Below are 9,596 nucleotides of genomic sequence, written 5' to 3'. Positions count from 1 at the left end.
CTTTTTGTCTTTTTTTTCAAGAAACATGTGTGTTTTTTGTTTTTCTTTTGGCCAAGCCATACGACGTGTGGGGTTTTACTTCCCTAGCGTGTATTAATTGCTTAGTCGTGTCTGATTCTTTGCAGCCCCAGGGACTGGAGCCCGCCAGGCTCCTCTGTCCATGGGATTCTCCAAGCAAGAATACTGGAGTGGGCTGCCATCCCCTTCTCCAGAGGATCTTTCTGACCCAGGTATTGAACCCAGGTCTCCCGCTTTGCAGGCAGACTCTTTACCGTCTGAGCCACCCCTTACTTCCCCAACCAGGGATCAAATCCATGCCCCCTGCAGTCGAAGCTCAGAGCCGTAACCACCGGCCCACCAGGGAAGCCCTCGGCCTCATTCTGGTAGCCCACTCCCCTAAAGACTCCTCCACCAGAGTCTGGTGTGTAGTTGTGTTGGTCCAGATCTTGCTCTGCACAAACTTACCCTCGGAAGGACTTTCTCTAACCAAAATAGGTCATCATATCCTGTATAGAATCTTGCAACTTGCCTCTGGGATTAATAGACAGTGAACAATTTTTTAATAGATCTAGAAATGATCTGTTCTCGTTGAGAGCATCATCCTAGAATATGTTTTTATTTTCTCTCTTTTCTAGTTTCCAGAATATGTTTTTAATGACATTATTTTATTCACTTTCTTTTTATGTGTGTTTTTTCTTTCCATCTCAGCATTAATTTCCTCTGTGCCCATTGTAGAAAATCTGTAAAAAGAAGAGAATGAAAATGCACTCACTGAGAAGTCCTTCCTCCCACGGGGAACATGCCTGCGCTTCCCTCCAGTCACTCTTCCTCTCCTCTGTTCCCCTCCCTCGCTCCCCTGGTGGGCTCTGAGTGCAGAGAGGGAGTAGGGGATGCCCCGCCACAGGCCGTATATTCCTTTTCTGTCATCACTGATATCGTGTCAGTGACCACCGTTCGGGAAGTCAGAAGCCTGACATGGGGCTCAGTGGGATAAAAATCAAAGTGTCAAAAAAAAAAAAAAAAAATCAAGGTGTCACCAGGGCTGTGTCCCCTCTGGTGGCACTAAGAGAGAATCCGCCTCCTGGCTTTTTCCAGCTTCCAAAGCCCACCTGCTTCCTCGGCTTGAGACCCCTTCCTCCGGCAGCATCAGGCCGAGGCCTCATTCAAGCCCCCCTCCTGGACTTTCAGGAACCTCTGCGATTCCACTGGGCCCATCAGAAGAACCGCTCATCTCAAAGCCTCAAGAGCTGCAAACGTAATTCCCCTTTGCCGGTAACCAAGCATAGTCACGGGGTCTGGGGATGAGGGTGGAGGTGACTTCGGGGGCCATATTCTGTCTCTGCAGATGGCCAGGCCTGATGCTGCCAGGACCCAGGTCCAGGGTCCGTTTAGGAGGTAAGTGGGCGGGAAGGTCTGGGGCTGTGGATGAGACCAGGAGCCTCAATTCGGGAATACGCAGCCGGAAGTCGCCACCCTCCCTGGACACAAATGCATGTGGTGGGGAATCACCGTTTAGTAGGATTTACATCATTTTAAAAAATATTTATTTTTATTTATTTGGCTTCAGTGGATCTTCATTGAGCCACACAGAATCTTAATTGCAGCATTCAAACTCTTAGTTGTGGTATGAAGGATCTAGCTCCCCAACTAGGAATCAAACCTGGGTCCCCTGCATTGGGAGTGCCGAGTCTTAGCCACAGGACCACCAGGGAAGTCCCCCTACGTCATCTGAGATCTATTACTTTTAGTTGATCTGCATTGCTCGCTTGTTCGCCTTAACAATCATTTATGTCCTGGGGACTTGGTGCGTTTGAAATCAGGGAACATAGCAAATAAAAATTCCTATGTGGGACGCAGTTGAGAGGTGACCTCCGCATCCTGAAGCCCAAGGGCTGAGATGGGGACTGTCATCCTGTGCAAAGATGCTAAACCCACCCCCCAAATACAGCTCTGCCTTTCCAGTTTCCTAGAAGATCCTCCCTGCCTCTAAAAACTCTCCCTTAGACCCAGAAATCTCACTAACAGGAGTCTCTCCTAAGGAAATCTTTCTAAATATAGAAAAACGCTCCAGCACAAGGGTATTCGGGCCGTTTTCCTTGGAAGAGTGACTAATTAGAGACAACCTAATTGTCCGACAGTGGGGGGCCAGCAGGCCGGAGGCAGCAAAGCTGCATCATTAAAATGATGAGTCCGGGAGAACGCAGGCAGCCGCTTTCATCGCCGTGCGCGTACACAGGACGGAGATCCGGTGATCACAGCTACAGACGGTTTCTAAAAGCCCGGAACAAAGGCTTGAAGGACATTAACAAAAACAGCAGCGGAGGTTCTCTCTGGCTGGGGAGGACTGGGCTGATTTCTCTTCCCCTTTGTTTTACCTCTCGGAAATTTTCAAGTTCCCTGGGATGAGCATAATAGAAACGTCTGCCTTTCAGTGAATTGGTTGTGTTCACCGACTGATGTGTGAAATTAATGCCGTCCCTTTGTGTGGGTGAGTGAACGTGTGTGCACGTTACACGTGAGTGTGTGTGCATGTGTGACAGTGCGTGGGATGTGGAAGCGGAGTGTCTGAACGTTGGGTGTGGGTGGTCTGAGTGTGACTGGGTGTGAACGTGCATATTGGTGGATGTGAGGATGAATGCTATATACATCAGTGTGTGTGTGTGCAAATGTATGTACGTGAGTGGACACGTGTGTATGTGTGGATGTGAACGTGGGGGCGTCAGTGTGGGTGTGTGAGCAAGTGTGCGACCCTGTGAAAGTGTGAATCTGTGTGTTCGTGTGAATGTGTGAGAAAGAGTAGGGCTAAGTGTGTGATACGGATACGAATGCGGGGTTGTTTGTGGACCTGCCTGTGAGAGTGGGGGGGTGTGTGAATGTCAGGTGTGTGCAAGTGTACGGACGTGAGCACGTGTGCTGGAGTGTTGGTGAATGTATGCACGTGCAGCTGTGAGTGGATGTGTGTAAGCATGAGTGTGTGTGGACGTCGGGCGTGGGCACCCATGTGACGGCCAGGTCTGAGGGCACATCTCTGGGGGGCAACCCCCGCCCCCCGAGGTGGGGAGAGAAGCCCGACTCGCCCACATGGGGGCATCCCAGCCACAGGCCTGGCCAAGGTCCCGGGAAAGAGCCAGCCCCGACCCCCCAGCGGTGAGTGAAGGAGGTCCTGGGAAAGCCAGCCCAGACCCCCCAGCGGTAAGCGAAGCAGGTCTTGGGCCCCCCGAGCGGCTCCGGATGAGGCAGAGCCCAGGTCAGCCACCTGGCCGTGGTCTGCGTGGACAGCCACCCCGCAGAAGCCCGGAGCGTCTCCGAAAGGCTCTTCCCACCCTGGAGTCGGGGGTCTGCCGTGCGCTCCCACCCCCCACCCCCGCCCCACCGGCCTATGTGTGTGCAGCAGAGCCCGAGGGGGCTTCTCGCACCCACCCTGTCTGGTGAATGCCCCCTGCTGCTGCCCTGGACGCAGTGGGCAGAGGGTCAACCCCACCCCTCTTGGGAGGCTCGCTGCTGAGGCCACTCAACGATCGTCCCCTCAGTCTGCTCACCTGCTCCCGGCTGGAAGTGAACGGTAGTGGGGAGTCCCAGGGGGCACCCCAGGCTCAGGCGATCAGCTCGGGCAGAACCGGGAGGGACAGAGGCTCCCGCCCCCGAGTGACTGCTGCTGCTCAGGTAGGTGGCTCACCTGGAGGACGGCCCAGGGGCTCAGGAGGCATCGCTGGGCCCCCCCTCTGCCCACCCGATGGCCCCTGCCCTTGTCCCTATGTCCTGCCCCCCTCTGGACACGGCCCAAGTCCAGGTCCCCACTTCTCCCCAGACACCTGCCCACCTGCCCTGAGCTCCTGCCTCAACAGTGCCTTTCCATCCTCTCCCTGGCTGCGGGCAGGTCCTGGAACCCAATCTAGGGCAGGAAGTTTCCGCGTAAAACCGACGCTGCCAACACGCCAGTCCCAGCTGGACACAGACTGTGTGATTTCACCAGATGAGCTCCCCAGAGAGTCAGCTTCATGAGACAGAAGGGAGGCGGGTGGGTACCAGGGGCTGCGGGAGTGGGGTGAGGAGTTAGTTGTTAGTGGGGCAGAGTCTCAGCTTGGGAAGATGAGAGAGCTCTGGAGATGATGAGGGAGCCGGTTACACGACAACGTCAAAGTGCTTAATGCCACTGGATTGTCCAGATAAAAATGGTTTAGACAGCAAGTTGTTTTTTTTTTAATAAAAAGTTTTATTGGCGAAAAATAGAACCACCACGTGCACAGGGAAAAGAGCACAAAAATTCAACTGACACAGAACTGAAAGTCACAACTACCCAATATTGTTTGCGATTACTTTTCAATTTCTTAAATGGTTTCCCTCAATTTTTTAAATAGCCTTGCCAATTTGTTTCAGCTGAAATAACATGAAGTTTTCAAAAAAATTAAGAGCCTCAGCGAAGGGACCAGCTTTTAAGTTAACGAAGGTGACACCAAGAGTCTCCTAATAGGACCAATTCTACCGAAAAACTCCTGAAGCACCTAACTACTGAGCTCAGAGACCATCAGGGATTAGTTAGAACGCTGACTCAGACGGTCCAGTTGCAGAGAGGGCAAACAAAAAGGCTGCATTTCCCTGTCAGATGAGTTCACGTAAGAAAACCAAGGAGATGCTAAGAAAATACAGGCAATGGCTGCTCAAAATAATTAAGAAGGCATTCTAAATACCACATATTATTAGACAACAGTGTGTAAAGTGATGCAATTAGAAAACAGGCAACTTAAAAAAAAATATGGTCACAGGTCTTTGAGAACTCAAGAAAACAATCAATAGCAAACACAAGAGCTGAAAGTCGCAGCTGAGGGTTGAAAGTGAAAGTGAAGTCGCTAAGTCGTATCTGACTCTTTGCGACCCCGTGAACTGTAAGCCCACCAGGCTCCTCCGTCCATGGGATTCTCCAGGCAAGAATACTGGAGTGGGTTGCCATTTCCTTCTCCATAGACAGTAAGTTTTATGTTATATATATTTTACACCTGGAAAACACAAATGTGTATTAAATGAAAATGAAACTGACTCGGTTTCATCACTGCCCACAGCCTCCATATAACACCTGGGCTGGCCCAGCCTCTGCCAGCCACACAGAGCCTCCATGCAGAGGGCTGCTCAGGTCCCACCGGCGTCCTGCACCCCTGCCCGCCAGCCCCGCCATGGCTGTGCCCCTCCTCATGGCCTCTGCCCACCCCCACCCTTCAGCCTGCAAAGGCTGAGTCAGCGGCTGCCCCCTGATAGCCCCAGGCAGCGACTGGGCCCCGTGTGGGGGTCTCATGTCTCCCTCCAGGGACCCCCAAGCAACCTGGCAGAGAGTCTGTCCTCAACACCCGAACAGCAGCGGGTGACTGGAGCGCCCCCACCTTGGCCCACCCTCCAGGGTCGCAGGGAAAAGGTCAGGGGGCGCCCCAGCTGGAAGGACTACACAGCTGCCCGGTTTTGCTAAATCAAGTAAGTCCACTTTATTTCAAACTTCTGACATGCCACAAATTTACATGAAAATACCCATTTGAAATGTAAGTTGGAACACAAAATTCAGGAGGAGCTTCGCCAAAGGACAAGGAGGTCTGTCATCGAAAGGCAGGTGACGCGAATTCGGTCACTTAGCACCTGGTCACACACACACACATGGCCGCGAGACAGCCTGGCACCCCCCACCCCACCCCCTCACGACTGAGCCCGTGCTGAGCGGGACTCTCTGGTCGGAGGGGCAGGGGCAGGTGGGCAGTAGTCAGAGTGGCTGGAGGCAACCGGCGGCCGTGGGGTGTCACGTGCCACGGCACATGGGCAAAAGCACACGCCGGCACACACCCCTCTGCCCACCCCCTCGCTCAGCTGGTGGACACCGCGGGGCAGCCTCTGGGTGGCTCTGGCCTGGATTGGTACAGCCAGTGTCCCAACCCTGTGCTATCAATGCAAGACCTCATACTTCAGGGTTTTTTGAAAAAAACTTCAGAAAGTAATTCAGATGATGCTGGTCAGCCTGTGTGGGACCTGGGGTTTGTGTGAGTTCCTGTGGGTGTTTGCTCATCACACCCCGCGGACCAGAGACACTGCTCGTCAGAATCCTGTGCCCTGAGCCCCTCCCCACGGGGAGGGGCTTCCCCGTCCCTCTCCTGTCGGCGGGGAGGGGGCCCAAGGCCAAGGCCACGAGGACCACAGGAGTCTGCTTCCACGTCTCCCTCAGCAGGGGCCACACTCTGGTATCCTCACCCGCCCATCTCCCTTTTCCCAAGGTCTCAGGGCTTTTCAGATCTTAAGGCGACAGGGAGGCCCAGAGGAAGCAGACGGTTGAGTGGTGCTGCTCAGAGGAGGGCGGGAGGGAGGACCCATCCCGGCAGGCCCCCCGCTGCCAGGCTGGGAGGGTTGGAGGGGTGCGCGCTGGGACCCGCCACCATCCCGGCCGTGCTCCGGGAGACCACCGGGTCAATGAGGTCGTGGCCGCTGGGTGGCCCTCCGGCCAGCAGAGACCCGGGCACCCCGGGCCCTCTTCCCCAGGCCAGGTCTCCGCCAAGCTTCCGCCCTGGGTCTCCGGATCCCGCCTCAGGGTGGGGGCGCGGCGGGGGTCAAAGGAGCCGCCAGAGGAGGGCGCCTCGGCCCCAGACTCGAGTGGAGACGCCCTTGGAGACCTGGAGAAGGGACCCTCGGACCTGTCTTCCCGGGTCCTCAAAAGGCAGCCGACAAGCCTCCAGGATCGCAAGCACCTTCGGCCCGTGGCCGTGCTGCCTGGGAGCACGAACTTCGCAGAGCCCAGTCCCAGGAGCAGGCGGGGCCTCGGGGCCGGGGGCGGGGCCTCGGGGCTGAGGGCGGGGCGCCGGCGGAGGGGCGGCTTTGGGAGGCCAGTTGGGGTCTCTTGTTAACAATGGGAGAAACGTCAGGGTCTCCTCCTCCTTCATTCCCAGCTCCCCGGTGTCTGTCTCACGTACACACCATGCAGACATGTGTGTCCCCACACTCGTGTGCACACCACGAACAGAACCCTTACACGGCAGATTCACACTCACACGTGCAGGCACACAGATGTACACGCACGCTCCGTGCACACGCACGCACGCGTACATACACACACACACACGCATGCACGCGCAGGCCCCAGTGCTGACCAGGCCCCTCTCCGCAGGCAGCATATGGTCCACCGCTTAACAGCCCAGATCCGCCAATTGGGGACCATCAGGGTGGGTTCTTTTCCCAGCATAAAAATGCTGCAGAATATAAATTGCAATTAACAACGGTGCCAAAATAGCACTTAGTGAGAATAAGCACATTATTGACATCTGGCAAGTCCTCTCTCAGTTGCAGGAGTAGGGGAAATTCTTGCTCTAAGTAAAGGGTGGTCAGGGGGACAGTAAAAACACAAGCCCCCTCTTAGGGGGCTGCTTTCCAAGGCAGCTCACGCCCCAGCCTCCCGTGAACAGCCCCACCCGGCCCTGTTGGCTGACATAGACAAGGCTGCTGGTTGAAAGCGCTTGCTCGTGAGAACCATGGCCACCTGCTGGGAAGGTCCCAGTGGGAAGGTCACTCTCTAGCCTGAGCCCAGCTGCTCTGTATGAAAAGACACGTGAACCAGGGCCCCGGGGCCTCCTGCCCCCATCCTGGGTTGAGTTCCCCGGCTGGTCAGGCCGAAACTGGCCACAGCCCTGCCGTGAGGGAAGCGGTCAGTCCCCACACCACCTTCCTGATGGCCCTCCGGGTGGTCTCTAGGTGCATCCGACAGAAATGCCCAGAAACGCATGGGGGGAGGATCCCACCGCTTCTCAGACCCTTGTCCACAGTGTGTGGCCCTGTCTCTCTGGGGCCCAGGGCAGCCTGGCCGGCAGCCTGCGGGGGACCAGAGGAGCCGGCCAGGCCCGTGGGGTGAGGGCCCCACCGCAGGGCACTCCCCTGGGGCAGCTGGCGAGGGAGAGGGGCACCCCACGCTCCAGAGGAGACAATGGCACCCACGGCAGGAAAGCCACGGGGCGGGGGAGGAGCCCAGCTCCACGTGCAAACACACCGGCCGCCCGATGCAGGAAGGCGAGAGCAGGGCCAGGGCCACGGGGCAGGAGGAGGCCGCCAGACAGATGGTGCTTAGGAAGCAATGACTGGAGCGCTGGGGGCCTGGGTGCGCCCGGGACCCTGACCCTAGGCACGCTCCTGCCATCCGAAGGCCTCCTGACCCCCAGGGCCTGGCGGGGGGAGGGCTGCTGAACTGTCTGCCCCCGGGAGGACCCCGGGAAGGGCAGGCGAATGTGGGCTCAGGGTCCAGGTCCCTTCAACAGGCAAACAACAGGACAGGCAACACGCAACGGGGTGGCAACCAGCATGTGCAACAGAGCAGGAAGCCAGCAAGGCTGGGGGCCACGGAGCAGACAGCAGGCACGGGGGGCAGCAGCGGCGAGGCGGGCCTGGCAGCCTGCACGCCCAGCCCGGAGGGGCAGAGGCCAGCCCTGGGCCCTGGGGAGGCAGCCTCTCGGAGACCCAGGGGCCCCCGGCTGGAAGGCCCCCTGACGCCGCCCAGCCTTGCCGGGACATCTCCAGGAACGTCACCAGGGGTGTCGGGGCCAGACTCTGGGTGCAGGGACCCAACCGGCGCCCCCGGAAGCCCACCAGCCATGGGGGTGATGGCTCTGGGGAGAGTCTCGCAGTGACAAGGCAGAGGCACCCGGTGACCCCAGGGTGTGAGGCTGGGACTCGGGGAGGCTGCCCCTCATTTTGGGAATAGCTGCGGTGCCATTTTTTAAAGTGCTAAATACAGCTCTCTGAAACGGGGTAATGGGATCGCTCCTCTGGCCTCACACATCCTTTCTGGGTTTTAATCTTTCAAGTTTTTCTAACGAAGCAGGTCTGCCTACATTTCCCCAGAAACAGGGACCCGCAGCTTCCAGAGCCAGCGGCTGTGACCGCGTGCAGCGAGGGACGCCTGGCCACCCGCTGCTGGCCTGAACCTGCCTGATGCCGTCTGGCTGGAAAGGAAGCGGATTCTGGGTTAAGAGGAAGAAGGGAGGCCCAAACTGCAGCCTCCCACCCCCCGAGCTCCCCTCGCCCCTCCCCAGAGCCTGGAGGCCACCGACCAGCAGCGCAGAGTCAAGGACACTCCCGGGCGGGGCACTGGGGCCATGTGGGGCTCTGGGGACCTGGCTCCCAGCGGGTCCGCAGCCGGGAGGCACCCCAGCCAGGCCCCCAGGTCACCGGCCAGCCGCCCTCGCCTCCCTCCTCCCCATCTCAGCCGAGGGGCGCTGAGCCCAGAGTCCTCACGAGAGGAAGCGCCCAGGGGCCGGGTGGGTGCACGAGACAGCCCCGGAGGTGGCTTCCTTCCCCCTGGGACCCCTGGGGATGCGGGCCTGGGCGGGCGGGCAGGGGCAGCAGCCGTGGCTGAGGGGGAGGCCACGCGCCCGTCCAGGTTGTGTGTCCGCGGCCGCAGGCGGCGGCAGGCGGGCGGGCGCCCACCCCATCACCACCACAGGTTGGGGGGCTCCTCGGCCACTCTGCTTTTAAATAAGGTGACCTCGTCCAGGTGCACCATGGGCACGTCCCGGATCACGTCGGTCAGGCCCTCGTGGAGCAGGGGGAAGATGACGACGTTCAGCGCGGGCCGCTCCGCCTGGAAA

At 58.0% G+C, this 9,596-nt stretch overlaps 1 protein-coding gene across 4 annotated transcripts in view; it reads right to left on the bottom strand.

Moving 5' to 3' along the window:
• Positions 1-624: 624 nt before the first annotated feature.
• Positions 625-9,596, bottom strand: part of FBXL18 (F-box and leucine rich repeat protein 18) — a 31,347-nt gene continuing 22,375 nt past the window's right edge. For 2 of the 4 annotated variants that reach the window (XM_061153718.1, XM_061153719.1), the window contains one exon: positions 625-740. In XM_061153718.1, the coding sequence (XP_061009701.1) occupies positions 711-740 (30 nt within the window). In that variant the 3' untranslated portion in view covers positions 625-710. Of the gene's footprint in view, positions 741-5,262 lie in introns of those variants that run through there. The other 2 variants (XM_061153715.1, XM_061153717.1) reach the window with 2 other exon arrangements.

Source organism: Dama dama, chromosome 10, assembly GCF_033118175.1.
Source record: "Dama dama isolate Ldn47 chromosome 10, ASM3311817v1, whole genome shotgun sequence".
In the NCBI taxonomy this organism is placed as follows: domain Eukaryota; kingdom Metazoa; phylum Chordata; class Mammalia; order Artiodactyla; family Cervidae; genus Dama; species Dama dama.
Note: the sequence above shows the minus strand (reverse complement) of the source record. Positions and strands in the feature narration are given on the sequence as shown.